At 47.3% G+C, this 26,391-nt stretch overlaps 1 protein-coding gene across 7 annotated transcripts in view; it reads left to right on the top strand.

Moving 5' to 3' along the window:
• Nucleotides 1–26,391, top strand: part of MAMLD1 (mastermind like domain containing 1) — a 124,868-nt gene that overhangs the window by 68,524 nt on the left and 29,953 nt on the right. For 3 of the 7 annotated variants that reach the window (XM_049871776.1, XM_049871774.1, XM_049871775.1), the window contains 3 exons: nt 2,979–3,034; nt 4,575–4,733; nt 24,345–26,057. In XM_049871776.1, the coding sequence (XP_049727733.1) occupies nt 4,638–4,733; nt 24,345–26,057 (1,809 nt within the window). In that variant the 5' untranslated portion in view covers nt 2,979–3,034; nt 4,575–4,637. Of the gene's footprint in view, nt 1–2,864; nt 3,035–4,574; nt 4,734–24,344; nt 26,058–26,391 lie in introns of those variants that run through there. The other 4 variants (XM_049871773.1, XM_049871779.1, XM_049871778.1 and 1 more) reach the window with 2 other exon arrangements.

Raw genomic sequence — 26,391 nt, 5'->3', positions numbered from 1 at the left:
ATATGGATTTGGGTCAAGATTCATTTTTTTGCCTGTAGATGTTCAGTTGCTCCAGAACCATTTGTTGAAAAATATATCATTCCTCCATTGAATTGCTTTTGCACTTTTGTCAAAAATCAATTGGGCCTATTTGTGTGAGCCTATTTCTGGGTTCTCTGTTCTGTTCCATTGATCTGTGTGTCTATCCCTCTGCCATACCACACAGTCTTGATTACTGTAGTTATATAACAAGTCTTACAAGCTGGTAGACTAATTCCTCCCACTTTATTCTTTTATAAAATTGTTTTAGCTCTTCTATTTCCTTTGGACTTCCATGTAAGTTTTAGAATAATTGTGTCAAGAATTACAAAAAAATCTTGATGGAATTTGGATAAGAATTGTGTTAAACCTGTACATCAGTTTGGAAGAGAAATGACATCTTTACCATGCTGGATCTTCTAATCTGTGAACACTTCCAATATACTGAGTCCATTCATTTAGATCTTCTTTCGTTTCTTTCATCAGTGTTGGGTAGTTTTCAGCATACAAGTCCTGTACATGTTTTGTTTGATTTACACCCAAGTATTTCTTTTTCTTGGGCCATTAAAAAAAAAAAAACTTTTATTGTGTTTTAGGTGAAAGTTTACAGCACAAATTAGTTTTTCATTCAAAAATTTTATACACAAATTTTTTGTGTGACATTAGTTGCAATTCCTACAATGTGTCAGCACTCTGCCCCTTTCTTTCCACCCCAGGTTCGCCGTGTCCATTTGTCCAGTTTTCCTGTCCCTTCCTGCCTTCTCATCTTTGTTTTGGGGCTGGTGTTGCCCATTTAGTCTTATATATTTGATTGAACTAAGAAGTGCATTCTTGACATATTTTTGTTTGTTTTATAGGCCTGTCTAATCTTTGACTAAAAGATAGACTTCGGGAGTGGCTTCAGTTCTGAGTTAGCACGGTGTCTAGGGGCCCTAGTTTGGGGAGCTTCTCCAGTCTCTGTCAGAACAGTAAATCTGGTCTTTTTTTGTGAATTTGAGTTTTGTTCTACATTTTTTCCCAGCTCTATCTGGGGACCCTCTATTGTGATCCTTGTCAGAGCAGTAGGTGGTGGTAGCCAGGCACCATCTAGTTCTTCTGCGCTTAGGCTGGTGGAGACTGTGGTTCATGCTGTCCATTTGTCCTTTGGACTAATATTTTCCTTTTGTCTTTGGTTTTCTTCATTCTCCTTTGCTCCAAACATGATAGTACCAATAGATGTATCTCAGATGGCCACTCGAAAGCTTTTAAAACCCGAGGTAGTACTCACCAAAGTAGGATGTAGAACATTTTCTTTACGCACTATGTTATGCCAGTTGACATAAATGCCCCCCATTAGGCCATTTTTTTTAGTTCTGGCATCTACATATTCTTTTTGATTGAATGTTGTTGTTCTAGGCATTACATACTATGTATATAGCTTATCACAGTTTACTGATGTCACCATTTTACCAGTTCAAGTGAAGTATAGAAATCTTACCTCTCTTTATGTCCCTTTACCCTCCCCTGTTTATAATGCAGTAGTGTTAAGTATTTCTTCCACGTATCTGAAACTACATCAGACAGCGTCATAGTTGTTGTTTCAATCATCAAATATAATTTTGAAAACTCAAGAGGTGAAGAAAATTCTATTATATTTACCCATATTTTTCCCCTTTCCATTGTTCTGTCTTCCTTGCTGATGTCCAAGATTCCTTCTTTTTTCATTTCCCTATTGTTTACAGAACTTCCTTTAGCCATTCTCATAGGAGAGGTCTGTTAATGGCAAATTCTCTTAGTTTTCTTTCATCTGAGAATGTCTTGATTTCCCTTTAACATCTAAAACATGTTTTCAGTGGGTATGTTGTTGTTGTTGTTGTTGTTAGGTGCCATAGAGTTGGTTCTGACTCATAGCGACCCTATGCACAACAGAACGAAACACTGCCCGGTCCTGCACCATCGTCACAATCGTTGTTATGCTTGAGCTCATTGTTGCAGCCACTGTGTCAATCCACCTTGCTCAGGGTCTTCCTCTTTTTCGCTGACCCTTTACTTTGCCAAGCATGATGTCCCTCTCCAGGGACTGATCCCTCCTGACAACATGTCCAAAGTATGTCGAATTGACAGGTTTTGAGTTTTCTTTTAGCACTTGAAAAATATTGTGCCACTTCCTTCTGACCTCCATAGTTTCTGATCAGAAATCCACTGTCATTGGAATTGTTTTCTCCCCATAGGTAAGGTGTCATTTCTCTCTCTTTGCTTTCAAGACTTTATCTTCACTTTTCAGAAGTTTGATTGTGATGGGTCTTGGTGTAGGTTTCTTCATGTTTATCCTGCTTGGGGTTCCCTCAGCTTCTTGAAGTTGCAAGTTTATGTCTTTTTCCATATTTGGGAAGTTTTTAGCCACTATTTCTTTGGACACTTTTTCAATCCCATCTTCTCTCTCCCCTCCTCGGATTCTGATGACAGGAATATTAGAGTTTTTGTTTTAATTCCACATGCCCCTGAGGTACTGTTCATTTTTTTTCCCCCAATCTATTTTCTCTGTTGTTCAGTTTGGGTGATTTGTATTGTTGTAACTTTAACTTCAATAATTCTTTCCTCTGTCCCTTCCTTTCTCCTCTTGATTCCATCCATTGAGTTTGTTGTTGTTGTTTTCAGTTATTGTATTTTTCATTTCTAAAATTTCAATTTGGTTCTTCTTTATATATCTTTTATTTCTTTGCTGAGACTTTCTCTATGTTTTGTTTGTTGCAAGCATGTTTGTAATTGCTAGTTGTAGCATTGTTATGATTACTGTTTTAAAATCTTTGTCAGGTAATTTTGATATCTGTGTCATCTCAGTGTTGGCTTCTGTTGATTATCTTTTTCATTCAGTTTGATATCTTCCTGGTTCTTGGTATGATGAGTGATTTTTAATTGAAACTTGAAGATTTTGGGTATTATATTATAAGACTGGATCTTATTTAAATCTTCTGTTTTAGCGGATCCTCTGACACCGCTCCAGCAGGGAAGGGGGGCACCACCTCGTTTCTGCCAGGTGGGTATAGAAGTTCAAGTTCTACACTTAGCCTTCATTGACACCAGGGAGGGTGGGCTCCTTATTACTGCTGGGTGGGGGTGAGAGTTCCAGCTCCCCACTAAGCTTCTGCTGATACCTGGTGGGGAGGAGTAGGAGTGCCTAATTACTGCTCCCCATATGGCCTCCACTGACATGGCTAGGGGAAGGGGTTGACTTGTTACTGCTGAGATATGGGGAAAGTCCTTACTCTGTACTAGGCACCTTCTGATACAGCCCCAGTGGGGAAAGGAAGGGGTGCCTCCTTACTGTCAGATGGGGTTGGGGTCTAGGCCCCCCATTCAGCCTTTGCTGATGGAATGGGATGGGACTGCAATTTTTCTGTGATATTTGGCTGGAGTAGAATGGTTAGTGTCTAAAAGTTTTCTGTCTTGCTAAGCTGCCCCTTTCCTGGTCCTTTGGCTAGAGGGAGCAGACTTTTGTTGGGGCTTTTATGTCTGTGCCCATTGTCATTTATAGGTTGCTGGATTTTTCAGCTCCAAGTCCGGGATAGATGAAGCAAAAAGTACACCCAGAGAACTTACTGCCACATTGTTTTTGGGCCCTGAGTTCCCTAGCTGATCTGCAGTTTTCTTTCCACTTTTGGGGGGTCTTGTTATGTTTGTTTTATATATAATGTCCAGGGATTTTAGTTGTATTCAGTGAGAGGAATAGAGAAAAACAATTCTTTTCCACCTTCCCAGAAGCAGAAGCCTGGACATAGAGATTTTAGAGCCTGATTCTGTACTAACAAGGAAGTTGATGGAAAAGAGGGCTGTCCCAGTATGTGAACGTCTTAGGAGAGCTCTTGTTTCTTGTCCAGATCATGTAAAACAAAAAGAAATGACACCTTTACCTGGGTTTGCATATGTCTGCTCATTCATCATAGAGGGATATACTAGGGTAGCTATGGTCAGTGAGTTTCCCATAAACCAGTAAGTTGGGACTTCATAAGCCTCTTCCAAAATGCATTGCTTTCTTCTAATGTCTGTCAGACTGTGAACTGTTGGTCACCTCACTTGATTGGGTGCTAACAGGATCAGAGTTTGGTGCTGCCCGTTCTATGGGCCATAAGGCTTACTCTAGTAGAGTGGAAGGGGCCCTAAGATATCACCTGATCTAACCATCATGGTTTTCAAATGAGGTAACTAAGGCTCAAAACACAGAAACCCCTCTCCCTGGGTCTTCTGCATACCACTCAAAAGCAAAGCCAGACCTAGAATCTACACTACGTGCCTTAGGCTCAGTGTTCTTGTGGTTACATCACGCTGCTTCTTCACCCACCCACCATATCTTCAGTGAGTTTTGCCCTGCCTGTGGCCAGAGACTGCCCCCTCATTCCAACCCCTCATCACTGGGGGTGGAGGGGGGCACGATGAGGGTGGTGGGGTGGGGAGAGAGACAGGAGAAGGAATATGGCTGATTCCATGCAAATCTGTCCTCAGAGTAAAAGTCTGTGATGCACTGGGTCAATGGTCTCATCTTCGTGTCTGAAAGACAGTGTACTTTTTGTCTCCCTAAGCCCTGTGTCTAGGTCGTTTGGGAAGCGCCTTGGAGAGTCAAGAATAAAATTGCAGGTCAAACAATGGATGACTGGAAAAGTCGGCTTGTAATCAAGAGCATGCTTCCCCATTACGCCATGGTGGGAAATCGTCAGGAGCCCAGAAAGCTCCAGGAATCGGTCAGACAATGGGCTATGGAGGGGGGCGGGGGGCATTGAATGCTTCTAATCTAAAACTTGAACCTAAGATGTGTTATTGAAATTCTCTGTGCAAGCATGGTGGCAGGGAATCAACCCAAAATGTAAGGAATGCGAGTCTGACCTAGAAAAGACCTAAGAAATGAATTGACCCAGCCCCTTGTGATACCCAGGGAGAGCTGGAAATACAGTCCAAGGCTCCATCTGGATTCCCAGTCCAGTGATCTTTGTACCATACCCCTTCAACAAGACAGAGGAAGGGTGAGGGGGAAGAAGATCCTACCTTTCCTCTTAATAATAGAAACCCGGAGTATCCGAATGGCAGGCACCCAACGTGTTGCATCAGCGTCCTAGTATGACTGAGTATAGGAAGTCATGAGTAAGGCACAGCAAGGGATTCCCATTTAACATTCTGGCTCCAGTGTCCTTTTTTTTTTTTTTTTTTTTTTGTACTTTAGATGAAGGTTTACAGAACAAACTAGTTTCTCATTAAATAGTACACATATTGTTTTACGACATTGGTTAACAACCGCACTACATGTCAACACTCTCCCTTCTCAACCTTGGGTTCCCTATTACCTGCCTTCCTGTCCCCTCCTGCCTTCTAGTTCTTGCCCCTGGACTGGTGTGCCCTTTTAGTCTTGTTTTGTTTTATGGGCCTGTCCAATCTGGCAGAAGGGTGAACCTTAGGAATGACTTCATTAGTGAGCTGAGAGGGTGTCCGGGGGCCATACTCTCAGGGTTTTGCCAGTCTCTGTCAGGCCAGCAAGCCTGGCCTTTCTTTTCGAATTAGAAGTTTGTTCTACATTTTTCTCCAGCTTTGTCCAGGACCCTCTATTGTGATCCCTGTCAGAGCAGTCAGTGGTGGTAGCTGGGCACCGTCTAGTTATACTGGACTCAGTCTGGTGGAGGCTGTGGTAGATGTGGTCCATTAGTTCCTGTGTCCTTTTTAAACTCATTTGGCACATTTCCACTTTCCTCCCTGGGAACCCAGACACCACCTGGCCCAGGTTCTGAAACTCAGAGTTAGGAATTTCAATGTTAGTTCTAAGGGGCCAGGATGATGATAGAAGGGGCTACGAGAGCCATTGGTTGGTTGAGTTTGACAATGAAAGTCTGCCATCTCACCAGTCTACCAAGACTTGATTAGCAGGGGTTGCAGCAAACACAATGGCTGTTATCTTGGTGTATTAGGCCCACAAAGGAGTGGCTTGCTAATCTTTGAAATTAATAAAGCAGAGAGGAAATGGCTCTTATAGAGCCGTGGGTCTGCTTCCTTCCTGTTCATAGAACTGGGAGCCTGGGGCTCTGAGGTAATGTCATTTCACATAATTAGATGGCCTGTCTTCTCCAATTCCAGGGGCAATTCACTTTCCCGAAGTCAGCTTTCTACTTCTTTTAGGATTCTGATATGTGCATGGGTCTGGGGAGAGATTATTGAAATCTTGCTTCTCTTTTTTTTCCTCCTTATTGTCAACTACCAACAATTGATTGAATATGTGGCATCGAGTTGAGTATGTAAGGGTTTACAAACCTTTGCTTACAGGAGTCCCAGCTCTCCTGGAGATGGCAATCAGATGGGGTTGCCAAGATGGAGGGATTACTTGGCCAAGAACCTTGTCCTCCAAATTGCCAGCATTTCAGTCAGGTGTCTTCTAGAAGGGAATCTCTAACCTCCATCCTAATTATCATCACCCTTTTTTTTTTTCTTTCCTTGCTTCTACTTTATGGCCAACAACTGAGCCAGTGAAGGAAAACCTTTTGGTAATGTACCCAGAGTTATCAGTTTAGCTATGGCTTTGGATTTCTCCATTGTTTCACACCTGTTTCCATTTGCTTGGAGCCGTAGTCCTAGGAGCAACCAACCAGTTGCCACAGTTGACTCCGACTCATGGCAACCCCACATGTGTCAGAGTAGAACTGTGTTCCATAGGGTTTTCAATGGCTGTGGCCTTTTGGAAGTAGATCGTCAGGCCTTTCTTCCAAGGAACCTATGGGTAGATTCGGACCTTCAACCTTTTACTTAACAGTCAAGCACATTACACTAGGAGCAAAGGGAGGCGGATTGTGGTTGCAAGGCTCCTCTCGCCCTTCTTTTCACCCACCCCACCAACCCTCTTCAAAAGCATGACTAGTAAGTAACTTCTTTGGTTAGGACAGGTATAGCCCTCAAAGCATGCATTTCAGGGAAGGTTGTCCTTAAAAGTGGGTCCTTGGGGTGGCCATCCACTCCCTTACTCTGGAGAAATTACCATTCTTCACGCCATTTCGGGCCTGGACTTCTCTTTGGAAATGGCTGTTAGAGCCCTTTGCACATCTCACCAAAACTTCACGTTCGTTGCTTTAGAATCCCATCTTAGACGTGACCAACATTCGGCCCTTCTGGCACCTCCGTGGCCCAACTTGTTCTCCCCCCTTGACTCTGAGTGGCCTGACTATGTCTGAAACTCCAGGCTGTCCTAGAAGACCAGGGTTTGGCTCCAGTTGAGGATATCCAACAAACATGCCTCAGGCTCTGAAAGCAACTCCCCCGGAGGAGTTTACTTTAGTTGAGCGTTTAGTAGGTGCCAGGCACTTGGCTAAGCATTTGGGGAACATTATCCAGTAATCCTCACAATAACCCTGAGAGGAAAAGGCTAGAATTATCTCCAGGAAACTGAGGCTCAGCGCAGTTAAGTAACTTGAACAAAGCCACGGAGCTAGGAAATGGCAGAGCTCAGAGCCTGCTGCCATTGCTGCTGTACTCTGCTGCCTCTTAGATCTAAAGCACATTAAAAACCACAAAGCACTGAACACATGTCAGGTGGGAAGAGTCATTGTAAGGAATTTCAGTGATGCATTTATTTCTTCCTTCAGCAGCATGATTGTTTAGTGAATTTTGTGATCTGGGGAAAGGGGAGCTTTGCCTTTCGAGCACTGGGTACCTACCGATGGTCCAGAAGGCAGCCCATCTTGGCAGGTGGCAGATGGAGCTCTAACAGGAGGCAGGACCATCGGGCCTTCCCTTTGAGGTTGGCATCTCGACTTTTCCCCCAAATCAGTGGGTCAATTTATTACTACTGTGAGAATCCTGAAGGAATTAGCACTCCAGATTGGGAGTGCTCTGGAGCCTGCGGGGGAGTGGTGACTCAGTGTGCATGTCACATGTCGTCTCTGTCTCAGTCTACACACACACCCGGGTGACTCTGCCTCGCTGTCCCCATTGCAGGGATACAGCTGATGAGACATACTTGAAGATCACCGAGGAAATACAAGAGAGTTTTAGCTTTAGATAAAAGGAAGAAGAATCAAGGGTCAAGTTTGCTTTCTTCTAGAAGTTGCAAATATTCTCCCAACTCTGAGCCAGCCATCTATGCCATGCATAAGGCAGCTCCTAGACAAAATAGGGGTGCTACGGGCATTAAATGTACAGATGAAGGAGGAAGGGGCTATTGTGCTCTTGGCTCATCTTCAGTTGTTCAGCTATTTAATGATAAAAAATGAATCAATGGGTCCAAGGGGTTGTCATGCCCAGTATTCCATCTGAGCTTTCCAACCAGTCTATGGCTAGAGGAAGTACTGTTATCATTCTCTCTCTTTATGGATAAGGACAATAAGGTCCAAGAAATCCAGTGGCTTGTAGAAAGATGCCCATTGAGAAGGTAGGGTTCCACACCAGGGGTCTGCATTTGAGTGATCCCTAGCGCAGTGTGCTTTCTACCCATGGAATGACCAAAATCAGCCCCACCCCTTCTGCTTCTCTCCTCTAAGTGCTAGAGGCAAGTGGGGCTAAGAAGAGAGGAGCCCTTGTTGTAACAGGGGAGGTGGAGACTTGGATAGCTATAAAATACTCATTCCATCTGTCCCTCTTCCTTAGACTGAGGACCTTAGAAATACCCAGTAGGAGAAGGTCTGTTCACCTCCTGCTGTGGTGGATGATCAGGTTCAAGATTTGTACCCATCATTCTTAGAGGCACACGCTTTCCCTTGCACAAAAGAGCGCTAGACCCTGAGTAAAGAGGCCTTGGATTTGATGCCAGGGCTCTTTGTGAGATCCTGGGCAAGTCATTTTCTCTTGAGGTCAGAGTGCATGGGTGTTATGTCCAAAGGCCTGTCTATGTCTCTGGCCTTCCTCCACATTGCCAGGGCCCTCCTCTGTGCCGAGCCCTGTGCCAGGCCCTAGGCTGCAGAGTTAAACGAGGCATGGTTGGCCCAGAAGGAGATCACAGTCTAGGATCAGATTATTCCCAGGCTTCCTCTACCAGGAAGAGATCCATCCTACTCTGGAGTTCATGGAACTGGGAAGAGAGAATGATGGAGTGTCTCCCTTATATGTGTTAGCTCATTTGCTCCTGTGATGCAGGGATTAATGTTTCTATTTCATCAAAGAGCAGATTGAGGCTCAGAGAGGCTGAGACCCTTCCCAAGGTCGAATAGTCAGTAGGTTGCAAGTTTAGAACATAAACCCAGGTACCCTGACTCCAAAGCTCATTCTATTTTGCTACTTCCCATTTCCAGATTAGGAGCTCATGTTTACAGGGCCTTCTGAGGGCTGGGTGTTCAAGCTAGAGCTGTGGACAAAATGGAGTCCCAGATATTCTGGAGATTCCATAACAGTAGCAGAGTAAACAGGTAAACATAAACGGGTAAACAGCAGAAGCATCTTTACTTCATCCAGGTGGCTTCCTGGAGCCTTCTGACCTGCATTGTCCACTGGCCAGCCCATGAGCAGCAAACTAGACTGATTCAAAACCCCACAGGTGAACTTCCTCAGCTTGACAACGAACATCTACAAAAACCCATAGCTAATATACTTCATGGTGAGAAACTAGATGCTTCCCCCATATGATCAGGAACAAGACAAGGATGTCCCCTCTCACCACTACTATTCAACATTGTTCTGGAAGACCTAGCTAATGCAATAAGACAACTAAAATACATAAAAGGTATACAGATTGGAAGGAAGAAATAAAACTGTCTTTGCCCCCAGATGATATGATTGTCTATGTAGAAAACCCCAAAGAATCAACAACAACAAAACTCCTGGAACTAATCAACGATTATAGCAAGGTTGCTGGATATAAGGTTAATATACAAAACCCAACAGGGAGGCAGAGACAGCCAGCCCAGAATTGGAGTGAGTTCTCTAAACAGCACTCTGGAAAGCCTGGAGTGAGAGCCCAGGTTCAGGGTGTGGGTCTTTTCCAGTATCCCTGGGTTCATGTAGGCTGTCGTCACAAGGCAGGCGCAGGCCTGGCCTCAGGAAAGGGAAGCCCACATGTATGGGCCCCACTTCCATAAACCAGGTGATCCCAGGGACCAGCTCATTGGTGAGGCGCCTGTCCCTGCCACTTACTGAGGACATTGTGCAAGTCTCTGGGCCACATCTCCTCATCAGTAACACTGGGTTAATTACTCTCTATGTCAGGGCTTCTAGGACAATGATAAACAGGATATGGATGTGAACACATTTTAAACCACACAAGGTATTCCTGCTGTTAGTACTCTTTTTTTTTTTTATCGTGGCAAAATATGTATAACAAAACAATTGCCAGGTCAACATGTTTTACATGTACAACTCAGTGACATGAATTACCCTCATCTGTTGTGCACCACATGTTAGTACTTTTTTAATGATCAGAGATCAGCATTTGCTCAGGAGGGCAATGGGAAACACTTGTCCCTGGAGCTCAGATAGGCACACAGGAGCCCTGAGAACATCTTCGTCTCATCCCCACCCCACTGCACTGAGGAGAGCTGGGTTTGTGGTGCAGCTATCAGCATTCTGGGTCAAGGGCCTGCAGTGCGTATGTGCCTTTCTATTTTGGGGATCCTCCCCATGGAGCACGCAGCTGTTCGCTCCCTTTTCTCCCTCCTCCTTCTCCTTCAGTCGGGGCCCTTTCCTGTTAGAGACCAAACCTGGGCAGGGAGCCAGGCAGGGCCTTGCCTTCAGATGGACCTCTTCCCCAAGGGCTGAGTGCTACTCAGCTCCCAAGATGCCACTGGGCTTTCCACATCTGGATCCTGCCTGGGAGGCCCACTTTGGCAAACCAGTGGCCTGCAAATCTCTGTTCATTTGTAGGGGAGGATGTGGGCAGGGGAGCTCCATTTTGTAGCTGGTTTCCACTGGCATCTGAAGCTTGGCACTCCCTATTTCTGAACTTCCAGGAGCCCATGCTGGCCTTGTCTACACTCGCTCCTCGCCCCCAGCTTCCTTGAGATTAAAACCAAAAAACCAAACCTGTTGCCATCGAGTTGATTCCAACTCATAGCAACCCTCATAGGACAGAGTACAACAACCCCAAAGGGTTTCCAAGGAGCTGCTGGTGGATTAAGGCCCAAGGTTAAAATAGGTGCCTGGAGCTTGGGCTGCCTAGAGAGAGTGGATAGCCGTTGGATCTCAGGGCAGGGGAGCAGGAGAGTCCAGGTGGGCTGAGGCTTGGGTACCACCCCATTCTAGGGTGTGTGCAAACTGGGTTGGGGGCATGTCCTGGGTTGTGGCCTCCGGCTCTCCAAACTCTGAACTGGCCTGTGCAGGCTGAGGCCTCTTGCTTTCTCTGAAAATCCCCAGCCGGAGAACTCGTGTGACTCTATTTACAGACAGATATCTGGGTCAGAAGCTGCCCTCAGGGGTGCTGAGTTCCAGACCTCTGGAAAAAGAGCATTTGCTTCTATGGTTTAATTTCTGTAGTCGATATAAAATAAGCTTTTAAAACACTCCCTGTTCTGCCTTTCCGTCTCCCCTTCCTTCCCACCTTTCACTTCTGGTCCTCATCTCCATCCTGCTCCCCTCCCACTAGATCCAACGCCCAAAGTACCAAACTCTGAAAGGCAGGCATAAGCCAAAGGCCCTGTGGATGCAGACCTGTCCTCCAGCTCAGGCTTCACGTTGCCCACCTCCCTCCAGTTCTTCACTCCCCTGGTTCTCCACACAGAGCTGTTTCTCCAGCCCTGTTGCTGCTGGGGCTGTCATCTAGCCCAGGTGCGCACAGGCTCACTACCAGGATGTGGGAACTCCGCTCTTAAGCACCTCCGGCCACTGCTCAGAACCTGGCCCATAGTAAATGCTCAATAAGCAGTGGCTACTGTTCATCTTTGCCAGAAGGTTCGTTAGAAATCTTCCAGCCCAGCCTCTTTGTTGGACACAAGAGGAGGCCAGGGCCACACAGAGGGGAAAGGGTGTGTCCGAGGTCTGAAAAGCAGTTGTCTCCTGGCTGGAATTGGGAAGAGAGCAGGATAACTGGCAGGAAAGCTTTCAATTCAAATCTGCAGGTGCCATCCCTGTCACTGTGCTTTGGGGCCACAGAGATGAGTAGGAATCAGTCCCAGCCTCCAGCCAGTTATGTTATGGAGGTGGGAAATGTACAAGCCCAATGTGGTGACGCCCAGAGCACCTGGGCTGGGGGTGGGGAGGATAGAAGGTGAGACTGGGTCACAGAACCTTGAATGCCCAAGTGAGGAGGGTGTGCTTGATCTGCCCGACAAATGCAGATCGTGCAGCAGCGTGCCAAGACCGCAAGAGCAAGGCCCATCCCATGGCGGCGCTGGAGGAGACAGCGCACATGACCCTCGCTGGGGCCTGCGGCCCCCGCCACAGGATGCCCCGTAGTAACAACTCTCACTTGTGGAGGTGAAAACATCCACTGAGGAGTGCCGCAGAACTTAGGCAGTTCAGAAATGCTCACCTACTTTGCGCTATGGTTGAAGTATTTGCTAAGTTTTCCACTCTGAAAATGTTGTCCGTCCACTCTATTTGTGACCGTTAGGCCCCCTGCATCTTGAGGAGGGCAATTTGGAATCAACTTACTTCCCTTGGGGAAGGTGCTCTGCTCCTGACAATGCTGGAGGTCAGGGGTCAGCAGACTATGGCCTGTGGGCTAAATCCTGCCACCCAGCCAGTTTTTGGACATAAAGTTCTATTGAAACCCAGCCATGCCCAGTCATTAATGTATCATCTACTAGGGAGAGTTGCAGATGGCCTGCAAAGCCTAAAACGTTTACTGTCTGGTCCTTCCCAGAAAAAAAGTTCGCCAGCCCCTGATCTAGGTCACTGGGCATTTGGTTCATTGTTTCCCCAAATATATATCGCAGTACCCATGTGAGGGAGGAGCCCTAGTGGTACAACGGTTAAGTGCTCGGCTGTTAACCAGAAGGTTGGCAGTTCAAACTCACCAGCCACTCCTCAGGAGAAAAGACCTGGTGACCTGCTCCCGTAAAAATTACAGCCTTGGAAACTCTATGGAGCAGTTCTACTCTGTCATATGGGGTCGCTATGAGTTGGAATCAACTCGAAGGCACCCAGCAAAAGCAACAACCCGCTTGAGGTGAGATCATAGGTCCTCATACTTCCCCACGTGTTCTGCTTCCTGTCCCTTGAAAAAATACCAAAGCTAGCCCCATGCTCTGGTGCCATCCTATTCCCAGAGTCCCTGCCTCCGCCACTGTCCTTTTCCTCCTTGCATCATCCATTTCTTGCACTCGATCAGCCCCCAAGGAGCACCTTTACAAACAGATGCAGCAGATCATTCCCCTGCTTAACACCACCCCTCCCCCCACAATGGCTTCCCTCTGCGAACCAGGCTCCTTCCCTGGCACACTCTGTTCCTGGAAAGTGCCAAGGGCATTGCCCCAGGGCCTTCTCACTCACTGCCCTCCTGCCTGCAAAGCTCTGCTCCCAGTTCTTCTGGTCTGCTCCTTCCTGCACTTCCTGTCTCCTCAGAGGTGTCACCCCGCTGCTCTCCATCACATCACCATTTTGTACTCCCTTGAAGAACACTGCTCCCGTGCTGATTTTGCTCTTGTTATTCCCTTCTGGTCTGTCACCCTAGAATACCAGACCCTTCTCTGTCTGGCTCACTACAGCTCTCCTTGCAATGTGCTCTCAGTTCTGGGCCCTCTAGCCAGCACTGCTTTGTCCTGCCGGAAGCTTTCGTCTCTGGAGTGGTGGGGAGCCCAGTGCCAGTCTCCCTAGCGGCCTCTTTTTCTAGAATAAGCTCGAGGCGTGGAAGCTGTCTAGTGTTAAGGCTGTCTGGGTGACACTGTCAGAAAAGCTGAACGTTTTCATGCCTCTTTTCCTCCCTCGAGCCAGGCCTCTGGAGCTTAGAACAATGAACTTGGCTCACATAAAATACCTCCAGGAAGCCAACCCCCAAACACCAACACCCAACATCTGCTTTCTGAATATATGGCTTCAAATAGCTAAGTGCACAGTAGCTAAGTGCTAGCCATTTTTTAAGCCACGTGACAGCTAAGGAAGTTAGAAAGTCCTTGCCCTTTGCTGTAGTTAAATCTGATGTAAAATTACTTTGTTGGCAGCATATTAACAAACAAAAATCTCCTGTGTTTTCCCCAGTAATTCAGCTTCAGTTTTCCAAGTGAGAAAAAGATAATTATGAATGAGTGCAATGAGGCTGTTTTGAAGTGTCTGCTAATGACGCAGCCAGCCTGCGTCTTCCTCCCGCGGCCCGGGCAGTGAAGGTTCTCACAGAGCAGTATAAGGTGAAGGAAGTGTCCCGTAGGAGCGGCCGCCTGATTCCGCTAGCACCACTGGCTCCACCTCCACCCTCTACCCCTTCCGTCTCCACCACCTCTGCCGTCGACTCCACCACCGTCACTTCCGCCTCTACCACCGTCAACTCCCGCCTCTACCGTCTCCACCATTTCCATCACCACCATCACCCACTAGCACCACCACCACAATTACCAGCACCACTACCACTACCAAATCACCACCATCACAATTACCACCACCACTACCACCACCTTCATCACCATCACCGTGACCGTTGTCATCACCACCACCATTACCACTACCGCCATCACCTCCTTTATCACCATCACCGCCACTATCACCATCACCTCTGTCACCACCGTCACTCACACACGCACACACGCACACACACACAGAATTTTCTCAGGCTAGGTGACCCCCTTCCATGCTATAAGCACAGACACTTGCACATATAGTGAAAGAGCTATAAATATTTCTTCAGTTGTCATTATTTTCAATATGTAACCTACTCCTGTTGCTTGCGTTTTGGAGCTATAGAACACCAACGTGTGTTTGTGGCCAAAACTACATTAGGATTCATTATTTAAAGGGCCGATATCCCCAAGTAAACACTTTAAAAAAAAGTTCGAATGCAAAATCTTTCACTTCATAATATATTTGCTGAGGATTTCCTTTCAATGGCAAATTCTTGCTGCATTTTATTCTGACTGGGTTTACAGAAGTTAGCCTCACACACAGCTGCTCAGGACCGCAGCCAATGACTGAAGGCAGATATGCCTTGGATGGCAGATGCTGCTGAGTAAACTGTGGTAAAGGCTATTTTAGGACCACCAGGAATGTGTCTGCATTTTTGAGAGTGGAAAGAGAGATAATGTTTACTTGGTATCTACACCGTGTCAGGCACTATGATAACATCACATGTCTAAGCTCATGTTATCCTTATAACACGCATGAGAAGTAGACCTCATGCTCCCCATTTTACAGGTAAGAAAACAGAGGCTCAGAGAGGGAAAATGACTTGCCCAAAGTGACCAGCAATTAGAGGCAAGCTTGAGGCAGACTGTGAGGGTCTAAGGCTCCTACCTCCAGCCCTCTTAGCATCCCACATTGCTCAGATCTGTTATTTGAATTAGGAGTCCAGAAGTTTCTTTGTATGATCAGATTACCTCCTCCCAATTGGACAGAGGCAGGTTTTCTAGTGTTGCTCCTTCTGGTTGAGCAGAGAACTGACTTGAATTCTCAGACCCCCTCTGGAGCCCAGGGAGTGGTGTCTGGCATCTTAGCCCCTGACTCTCCTGACAACAGCCATTGCTGCTCTTAGATACTCAGCCGTGTGCTCCTACATTTGAGGGCAAGTGAAGGGCTTTGCAGGGAAATGGATGGGCCTGACGGGAGCAGCAATCCCCAGCAGCCAAGCTAAGTTAATATCCACTGTGCAAGCTGTAGTCAACTTTTCCTTCTCTGAGCAGAGCGTGTTGCTGTCTGGCGCTAGCCTGAGATGTGTAATTGGAAAGCCTGGGGGCGAGTGTGGTAGTTCCTGCAGGCAACATGAAAGGTCATGCCTGACAGCGAACAGCAGGTTTTCCTCCTCAATCTCAGTGTGCAGAACTGCAATGTCCTGCCTCTAGTTCACTTGGGAAGGCTGGCTCGTTGCGGAGGCATCCACACCTCCACTTCTTTGCACACTGGGGCCCTGGGACTCTGCAGCCTGGGCTGTGCCCTGGCACAGTGCACACTGGAGTCCCAAGGGCCAGGCTCTGCCACGGACTAGCTCTATGCCTTTAGCAAGTCAGCTGGCCTCCCCAAGCCTCAGTTTACTCGTGTGCAAAACAGGGATACTAAGCTCAGCCCTGCCTCCCTCCTGGGATGTTGTGAGAATCAAAGGGTAATGAATGAGGAACACATTGTCTACTGACAGGGGCCTGGCACCCACACAGGCCTGTGGTTGTTAACATGAAGCCTTGGGTCGCATAGGCTTGGCCTAGGAAAGGCCAACATCTTAACGATTGACACAGAGCCCGTGAGTCTACTGTTGAAGTGCTTAAGTAAGTGATGGGTGCAATGAATCACCCCAGGCCCCCAGAAAGGCCTTGTTACAGGAGACGTAGCCTAGTCCTTGTGCAGACACACAGCCACATGGGTCCCAGAAACCAAGCCTAAAATGACTGAGCTTGTTCAGGCATTCTCACTTGGCCCTCAGCCTCTAGCGGTTAATGTTCTCTGGCACCACAGGGGCAGGTGCCCTGGCTTCTGAATGCCATCATTCAGCCTTTTGTCCTGGCAAAGGCTGTGGTGCAGTGTGTGGGGACAGGCAGCATAGCAGAGAGATGTTCCTCTAAGGAAGTTGGCTTTGAGTCTCAGCCCCCCTTGCAACCCTTCAATAAGAGGACCTAGGCTGTAGAAAACTGTGTGGTGGTTCCTCAAAACGTTAAACGTAGAATTCCCATATGATCCAGCAATTCCGCTCCTAGGTATATACCCCAAAAACTTGAAAACAGGGTTGAAACTGAGACTTGTACACCAATGTTCATGGCAGCACTATTCACAATAGCCATAAGGTGGGAATCACCCAAGTGCCACCAACAAATGAACAGATAAACAACATGTGGTCTATCCATACGGTGGAACATTATTCAGCCATACAAAGAAATGAAATATTGAAACATGCTCTGACATTGTATGCATCTTGAAAACATGATGCTGAGTGAAATACGTCAGACACAAAAAGGACAAATATTGTATGATCCCATTGATATGAAATGTCCAGAATAGGTAAATTTATAGAGACAAAGTAGATTAGTGGTTGCCCAGGGCTTGAGAGGAATGGAGGGACTAAGGAGGGACTGAATAATGGGCATGGAGTTTTCTTTTGGGGTGATGAAAATGTTCTAGACTAGATAGGGGTGTTGGTGGTACAACATTGTGAATGTCGTGAATGCCTCTGAACTATGCACTTTAAAAGGGTTAATTTTATGCCACTTGAATTTTATCTAAATTAAAAAAAAAAAGGACCTAGACAACCTGGAAGGCCTCTGAGCTGGGCTGATGCTCTTTATTCTGCATCCCCTCCGTTTCTATGGCACAGAGCTCAACAGTCTGGCTCTATATCTACTAACTGGACTTGGCACCTCTGCTCAGGAGCTAAAATATGTGTGTTTAGTAAGCACGCAACCACCTCTTGGGCTGAGGAGGCAGGGTGTGGGCAGAAATTGGTTGTAGAAGTCAATGTGGCCAAGGATAGTAGCAGCATCCTTCTTTTGGTATGTCCTAGTGGGAAGACACCATAGACAAGATGCCCGTCCAAATGTGTGGGACTGATCTGTTTCTCGATTCTTTTCCCACCTACATAATAGTTCAAATACAGCAGTACAAGGTAGAGCAAGAGATTGACCAGACTACAGGAAGTACCAGCTCCATGAGCATCTCTTCCCAAGGCACTCACACCTATGAGCCAAGGATGGGCTGGGCCTGGGGGGTGGTGCAAAGTTGGACAGCAGGGGGAGGGGATTTGAGCGTAGTGCTTAGCACTCGGCCTTCATTACAGAGGTGCTCTTTGCCAGAGGGTTTTGCCACCTAAAAATAGTAGCCTGTCACCTCTGGCAAGTTGGAAGCACCACTGGGAGACAGGCTGTGTGTTGAAGAGTTAAATTTGGTTTGGCCTTCTCTGTTAACTCAATCACAACCTCCCTTATTTTTTTTTTAGGAGTAATTAGCAAATGCTTAATCACCCACTTTATTATCTTCCTATTAATAATAAACACCAGGAGGTCGATGTGTATAATTACATTGCTAGTTTAAGGGCGACCTAAGAACTTGAACTTTGCAACAGTGGACTGCTGGTTCAATTTCAACAGCATCACACTGGTGCTTAGGATTGCAGCTGTGTGGACGCACGAAAGAAGATAGACCGGTTGCCGTCAAGTAGGCTCCAACTCTTGGCAATCCAATGTGTGTCAGAGTAGAACTGTGCTCCGTAGCATTTTCAACAGCTGTTTTTTTTTTTTTTTTTTTCTGGAAGGAGATCACTAGGCATTTCTTCGAGGCACCTCTGGGTGGACTCGCACCTCCAACCTTTTGGTTAGCAGCCGAGCATATTAATCGCTTGCACCACCCAGGGACTCTAATATCTGTGTAGAGTGTCCAAAATTAAGTGTTTATAATGTCCTGCCAGCCTTCTTTGGAAAAAGTAATGTACACAGTTAGATCCTTTATTCTAATTACACCCATTGTAGGAGCCTGGACTGTACTCTTATCATCTAGAGCTTTCCCAAGAAATCTTTGCCCTTTGTGTCACTCAGGACCAAAATTGTCGAAGGGGAAGGGTTGCCATATTGTCATCTTTCAAACAGGACCAGAAATAATGCAGACTTCAGAGCTGAACTTGTCCCCTATCAGAAGGGTTGCCTTTGTTCTCTCATTATTTAGGGGGTGGGGAAGCCATCACGTGCTTTGAAATGCATTTTAATGAATGTTTATAAGGTCATGGTGGCTTTGTCTGCAGGATTATGAAAGGGGACTCCACAAGCGTTCATGTGCAGAGGTAAAGCCATTCATTTCCAAGAAGCCAGGCCCACCCCTCGCTCACTGTCCCCCCAAGACCTGACCTGTGAGGGCTCTGGCTGGGAGTTGGGACAGATGGGAGCTAGCTCTGCTGTTCCCACCTAACTAGCTATGTGACCACAGGCAATTCACATTCCAATCCACTTTCTGTAAAAATAGAAGGTGGAGCTATTCTTTCTGGAAGTCCTGCCAGTGTCTGCTGATTCGCTTATTGGGAAAAAAAAATCCTCACAGTGAGAGGGCAGGATCACGTGGGACATGTGGCCTGAAGAAAGTAGGGGCTAGCTGGTGGTGGAGACTAACAGCGTGCTGTTACTGAGCTGGGAAACCACACGTGTGTGAAGTGGAAAAGTTTGTTTAGAAGGGTCTGGAAGCCTGACTGGGGGGCCTGCCACCCCCACCAGGGCATCAAGGGCGGAAGCCATTCCAGAGCAGTGAGCTCTCTGCTGCACTTCTCTAAAATGGTGGCCAGACACAAAAAGACAAATACCGTGTCATTCCATTTTATGAAACATCTGGAATAGGCAAATGCATAGAGACAAAAGACCAGCGGTTACCAGGGGCTGGGAGGGAGGCAGAATGAGGAGTTAAAAAAAAAGAAAGAAAAACTCAATGCAAAGCACGTGTCCAAGAACAGGGAATTAGTGAAATAAACAATGGCCCAGCCACACAGTGGGAAAGTAGATATGAGAGATGCATATATTGACGATGACCTAGACACGTAGATATCAGCATAGAAAAAGGTCCCCATTCTATTATTAAGTAAATAAAACACAACAACAACAAAACCAAACCCAATGCAGTTGACTCAATTCCAACTCATGGCGACCATGTGTTACGGAGCGGAACTGCTCCATAGGATTTTCAAGGCTGTAATAGGTGCTTTGGAATCTTTATGGAAGCAGATCACCAGGCTGCTTCTGCAGAGCTGCTGGGTAGGCTCAAACTGCTGATCTTTAGGTTAGTAGTTAAGTGCAAGCTGTTTACGCCACCTATAAACTCGTTGCTGTCAAGTTGGTGCCCACTCATAGCAACCCTATAGGACAAAAGGACAGAGTAGAACTGCCCCATAGGGTTTCCAAGGAGTGGCTGGTGGAGTCGAACAGCCAACCTTTCGGTTAGCAGCTACCGATAGCAGATAACAAAAACCATATTTTGTATAATCCCATTAAAAAAAAAAAGACGAAACCCCACCCAGGCCCAGATGTTCAGAACCTCGGCAGTGGCATCCCAGGCCTGGTCTGCCAGTGAAGGCGGCAGTATGGCACTGGGCATTGGGGTAAGCCCAGCCAGCTTCTTGCAGTTGAGATGGGTAGCAAACCACGGGACTTCGAATGAGGAGGTACTGAAGCAAGCCTCTCTCTAGGGGAAAAATTAACTGGATAATAGATTTCCACGCCTAACTGCTGCCTGGTGAAAGCAGATGCTAACTGAGCCAGGCTAAGCATGTCTGTGTAAACACAGCCCAAGACTGAGTACGTTCGGGTAAACACAGCCCGCCTTCCCGTGGCCTGCCTTAGGGTTGGCTGGCCTGCTGGCCAGCCAGCCAGGCACTCCAGGCTCACTGCTGAAAACTCTGACCGTCAAAACCCAGTGAAGAGCTGCAGGCCTCCAAATAAGCATAGTCTCCTTTCACTCCCTACCACCAGGACAGCTTGGAGGAGAACAGCCAATACACATCCAACCCAAGCCCACCCCTGGGGAAAGCAAGACGAATCAGAACCCTGGAGAAATGCTTCCCTAGGCCAGTGCCAGTGCCAGTGGCTATCCAGAGCAGACTTGTCAGAGCAGAGGTGGTACCCGCTCCAGCTCCTTGGATGCCATTCACACCCCGCAGGAGCTTCCTGGGTTCTGTTTTGTTATTGAGGAGCCAGTTAGTTTCCAGAACTGGGATTGAGTGGGCAACGTTTGCTTTGATGCCGTTGATGGGTGCCTGTGTGTTCCAGTGGCTCTTGGTATCACTTTAGTGTCTGGTACTCATGCCCTGCCTTCTCCACCCCCTGCCTCCTTAGGCCCAATACCTTAATGGTTATTTCTGTTCTGGTTGTTCCATTTCCATTAATCTAGTTTCCCTGCTCCCTTACATTCTCATCTTTGTTTTAACGTAGTTGTTGACCGTTTAGTCTCATATAGGTGATTTTTTTAAAGGAGCATGGTACTTGTGGGTGATATTATTTTGTGGCCAATGTGTTATTTAGCTACAAAGTGACCTCGGGTTAGTTTCAGTTCAAGGTTTAAAGAGTTTCTCGGGGCAATAGCCTCAGGGAGGTTAAGTGGCAAGGCCAAGACTAAAACCTAGTTGAGTCTGCCTTGAAACCAGGGCCCTGTGCCATGCCACTGCCATCTGTGCTCTAGCTTTGGGAACACTCAGATGCCTGGCCCCCCAGCAGCAATGGATTTATGGTGGGAGGTCCTAGGAATCTGAAGAATTCTGATGGGCAGCAAGGCCTGAGATGCACAGCCCTGGGGGATCTCTTTTGACAGTCACTGTTCTGTGAGAGCCATGATTTCCACCCCCATCATGCTGGCAAGTGAGCTATAAACTCATCAAGCTTGAAGAGCCCAATAGGAGAGGGCATCAGAGGACCAGCACCGGCTGGCCTAGTAAGACTTCCTAAGGGCGAGAGGGCTTTCTTACATGAACAAGTGTTTCAGGAGAAATATATCTGTTTGTTAGACTGTTGGCATTTGAGTAGTTTCCAAGTCTCTCTTTTCTTCTTTTGATCATTCCAACACATATTCCTCCACCTGCACCCCTTTTCCCCCATTACTTGCAGGAGAGGTATTGCTGACTGATAAAATCTGTTGACATGCAGGTCATGGTCATTAACATGACAGCCAAGGATGATCATATGGAGCCATTAAAGGGATTTAGGAAATACTGTATCCCTAAAGCCTTTGGAAAACATTCAAGCCTTGAGTGCAATACTGAAAAATTCTACAGGGAAAATATTAAACAACGCAGGAAGCATCAAAAGAAGATGGAAGGAATACAAAGAGTCAGTATACCAAAAATAATTGGTCACGTTCAGCCACTTCAGGAAGAAACATAAAATCAGAAACCGATGGTACTGAAAGAAGTCCAAGGTACACTGAAGGCATTGGAGAAAAACAAGGCTCCAGGAGTTGACAGACTGGCAACTGAGATGTTTCAACAAACGGATGCAGCACTGGAAGTGTTCACTCATTTATGGTAAGAAATTTTGAAGGCAGCTACCTGGCCGACTGACTGGAAGAAATCCGTGTTTATGCCTATTCCCAAGACAGGCGATCCAACCAAATGCAGAAATTATAGAACAATATCATTAATATCATGCACAAGCAAAATTTTGCTGAAGATCATTCAAAAGCAGCTGCAACAGTAAGTATATCGAAGGGGAGCTGCCAGAAATTCAAGCCTGATTCAGAAGAGGACATGGAACCAGGCATATCATCGCTGATGTCAGATGAATCCTGGCTGAAAGCAGAGAATACCAGAAAAATGTTTACCTGCGTTTTATTGACCATGCTAAGGCATTCAACTGCATGGATCATAACAAATTATGGATAACTCTGCGGAGAGTGGGAATTCCAGAACACTTCATTGTGCTCATGAGGAACTTTTACGTAGATCAAGAGGCAGTTGTTCTGACAGAACAAGGGGATATTGAGTGGTTTAAAGTGAGGAAAGGTGTGTCAGGATAGTATCCTTTCACCATACTTATTCAATCTGTATGCTAAGCAAATAATCCGAGAAGCTGGACTATATGAAGAAGAACAGGGCATCAGGATTGGAGGAAGACTCCTTAACAACCTGCGTTATGCAGATGACACAACCTTGCTTGCTGAAAGTGAAGAGGACTTGAAGCACTTACTAATGAAGATCAAAGACCACAGCCTTCAGTATTGGCTGCACCTCAACATAAAGAAAACAAAAATCCTCACAACTGGACCAATGAGCAACATCATGATAAACGGAGAAAAGATTGAAGTTGTCAAGGATTTCGTTTTACTTGGATCCACAATCAACAGCCATGGAAGCAGCAGTCAAGAAATCAAAGGACGCATTGCATTGGGTAAACCTGCTGCAAAGGACCTCTTTAAAGTGTCGAAGAGCAAAGATGTCACCTTGAAGACTAAGGTGCGCCTGACCCAAGCCATGGTATTTCCAATCACATCATATGCATGTGAAAGCTGGGCAATGAATAAGGAAGACCGAAGAAGATTTGACGCCTTTGAATTGTGGTGTTGGCGAAGAATATTGAATATACCATGGACTGCCAAAAAATGAACAAATCTGTCTTAGAAGAAGAAGTACAACCAGAATGCTCCTTAGAAGCAAGGATGGCGAGACTGCGTCTTACATACTTTGGACATGTTGTCAGGAGGGATCAGTCCCTGGAGAAGGACATCATGCTTGGTAAAGTAAGGTCAGCGGAAAAAGAGGAAGACCCTCAGTGAGGTGGACTGACACAGTGGCTGCAACAATGAGCTCAAGCACAACGATTGAGAGGATGGCTCAGGACCAGGCAGTGTTTCGTTCTGTTGTGCATAGGGTCGCTATGAGTCGGAACCGACTTGACGGCACCTAACAACAACAACAACGAGGCCTTTGTGTTGTTTCCAAAGGCAAAGCATTTCTAAATGGTGGGCATCTTTCCCAAGGTGCAGAGCCCAGATTGGGCCTTTTCTTGTTATTTGTTATCTCCCCAACCTGAGGGTGCATCTGCAAAGAGGAATTTCTTATGTAGATAAGCTTTATCCTTTTATTTTTTGGCTTACAAGTCCTTCTTGTTAAAAACAAACAAGCAATACAGAAATGTAGAGAATAGAGAGGGAATTGTCAGTCATTCCACTCCCCAAGAGATGAAAACTCCCAGCTGTTGGGTTTAAGTCCTCTTCCAAGTTATTTCTGTATGTACTAGGGGTGTGCGTGTGTATGTAAAAATCGCTGAAATCATGCTATGATTATTATTCCGCCACTTGTGTTTTCCCCTGAGCAGTATATCTTAGACAGCTGCCTAGAGAAGCACCCCCAGACCTATTTCATTGCTTTAAAGGCTCTGTTGTCTTCCACTTTATCATAGCAGACTGATGTACTTAACCACGACAGGCAGGCAACTTACAAGTTAAATGTCTCTTATAAGTTAAATGCCTATGTGGCACTTTTACTTTGTAAAAATCAGAGTATCGTAGGCAAGTTGGAATTGAAACGATCCGAGCGCTTTCTAGTTTGCTGTGAAATGCCTGCTTTTGGCAGTATAGTTCATTTAGTGATTTCTGCGGAGTTTCATAGAACTCCTCTTTAATTGGGCAAAGAATATCCTTTGCATGACTTTCTGTCATGTTTAGTATACAGACAGCATAATGCCTTATTTGAAATGTAACAAGACAGTTTCAATGAAACAACAACAAAGAAACAAGCATTATGGTTCCAAAAATAGGCCGCTTTTCACATTTGACAACTATTAGTCTCGAAGCTGCTACGTTGCAGGTTTCCTGTTCATTAGCTTTCATGTGCCAAGCCTTTATAAAAATGCCACACTCTCTCTTTTCTCTTTCAGCCACAGGGCACCGTTAAGAGGAGACAAACAGAAGACAGCTTCCAGGAGTTTCCAGGCATGGCTGATGGGGGTTACCCTAATAAAATTAAGAGGCCCTGCCTTGAAGACGTCACCCTTTCTATGGGCCCACGGGCCCATCCCAGTGCCCCCTGTGCTGAGCTGCAGCTGCCCCCATTGTCAATGAACCCGGGTGTGACAGCTATGGGCGTAACTGGCCATTCGCACCTCCTTGAGAACAATCCCATGAACGGTAGCCCTATGGGTTCACCATTTGTGGTGCCCCCGACAGCAGAAATGGGGCTTAAAGCACCCACTGTTCCTTACTATGACAAAGTCAACAGCGTGCCGAGTAGTATGCCAGCTGTAGACCAAGAACTTCAAGATCTGCTGGAGGAGCTAACAAAAATTCAAGAACCTTCTCCTAGTGATCTAGATCTTGAGAAGATCCTGGGGAGCAAGCCAGAGGAACCGCTGGTCTTGGATCATCCCCCAGCAGCCGTAGGCCCAGCTCCCAAGCCTTCGGTGCACATGCCACAACTGGAGGGCCTGGGTTCCAGCAAGGAGTTTGCTTCTAGCTGCAGCCAAGTGGCTGGCGTGTCACTTCACATACCGCCCTCCACTGCAGGGATCAGCTACACGATCCCTTCCACCAGTAAGCAGATGGTCTCACCCAGTTCTTCGACAGCACAGACCAAGAACCAGGGCCAGGCGATGCTCTCTGTCGTTGTGCCGCCACCTCAGGTGCCTCAGTGGCATCACGCTCACCAGCTGAAGGCCTTGGCAGCCAACAAGCAGGGATCCGTCGCGAAGCAGCAAGGGCCCGCACCCAGTTGGTCTGGTCTGCCTCCACCAGGCCTCTCCCCCACCTACCACCCGGTGCCGTCACCACATCCGCCACCACCATTCAGCCCGCAGAGCCTCATGGTGTCCTGCATGTCATCCAGCAACCTGCCGGGCAGCAGTCTGCAAGGCTCTCCCAATGCCTTACTCGCAGGCATGGCTACCAGCAGCAGCGCTGCCCTGGGGCCCATCATGCCCTACGTGTCCGAGAAGCTCCCCAGCCCAGCTCTGAGCCAGCAGTCACAGTTCAGCCCTCAGAGCTCCATTCTTGCCAACCTGGTGTCCTCCAACATCAAGAACCCCCAAGGACACTTGATGTCTGCTCTGCCCACCAGCACCCCCGGGCCCTCGCCGCCCTATCGCCCGGAGAAGCTCTCCAGCCCGGGCCTGCCACAGCAGTCCTTCACCCCTCAGTGCTCCCTGCTCCGGAGCCTCACACCCACCAGTACCCCGCGGAGCCAGCAGCAGCAGCAGCAGCAGCAGCAGCAGCAGCAAGCAAATGCGATCTTTAAGCCCATGGCCTCCGGCTCCTCCAAAGCCCTGAGCCTGCTCATGCAGCAGGGGTCGGCCAACCCCAGCCCAGGGGCCCCGGAGCCGTTTACTTTTGGCAACACCAAGCCCTTGTCCCATTTTGTCTCTGAGCCGGGCCCCCAGAAGCTGCCCTCTGTGCCGGCCACCTCCAGGCACCCTTCCCTGCTCTACTACCTGCAGCAGCCGACGCCAACACAGGCCTCGTCTGCCACTGCCTCCTCCACCGCCACCGCCACCTTGCAGCTGCAGCAGCAGCAGCCTGACCATTCTTCGATCCTTCTGCAACAGATGATCCAGCAGCCCCAGCGCCTGCCGCGATCGCTGCCTTCAGAGCCCAGACAGGTAAGACGAGCTCCTCTCTGGCGGCGTGGCATCGCTCTGGAAGTCAGGACTGTGTCTTCTGCCATTGCCGGCTGGCTGTGGGGGGCAAAGCCAGGCTGTAGTTTTCTCTGAGACTGGACTTGACAAGTGCTGTGTGCTTAGAGCACAGCGTTAAGGAGGCCAAGGTTATGGTTCCCCTGTCTGTTCGGGTTTCTTACTTCTCTGGGGGGAAAAGTGTACGCCACGAGGTGCTCCCAGGAGAAGGGATCAGGGAGACAAGTCCGAATGGCACCGCACCACCCTCCTTAGCACCCCACTGCCCTCCCCTGCATCGGGCGATGTAGTATGTTGCCTG

The sequence above is a fragment of the Elephas maximus genome, chromosome X (genome assembly GCF_024166365.1).
Source record: "Elephas maximus indicus isolate mEleMax1 chromosome X, mEleMax1 primary haplotype, whole genome shotgun sequence".
NCBI lineage: Eukaryota > Metazoa > Chordata > Mammalia > Proboscidea > Elephantidae > Elephas > Elephas maximus.
This window is presented reverse-complemented; position numbering and strand designations above follow the sequence as displayed.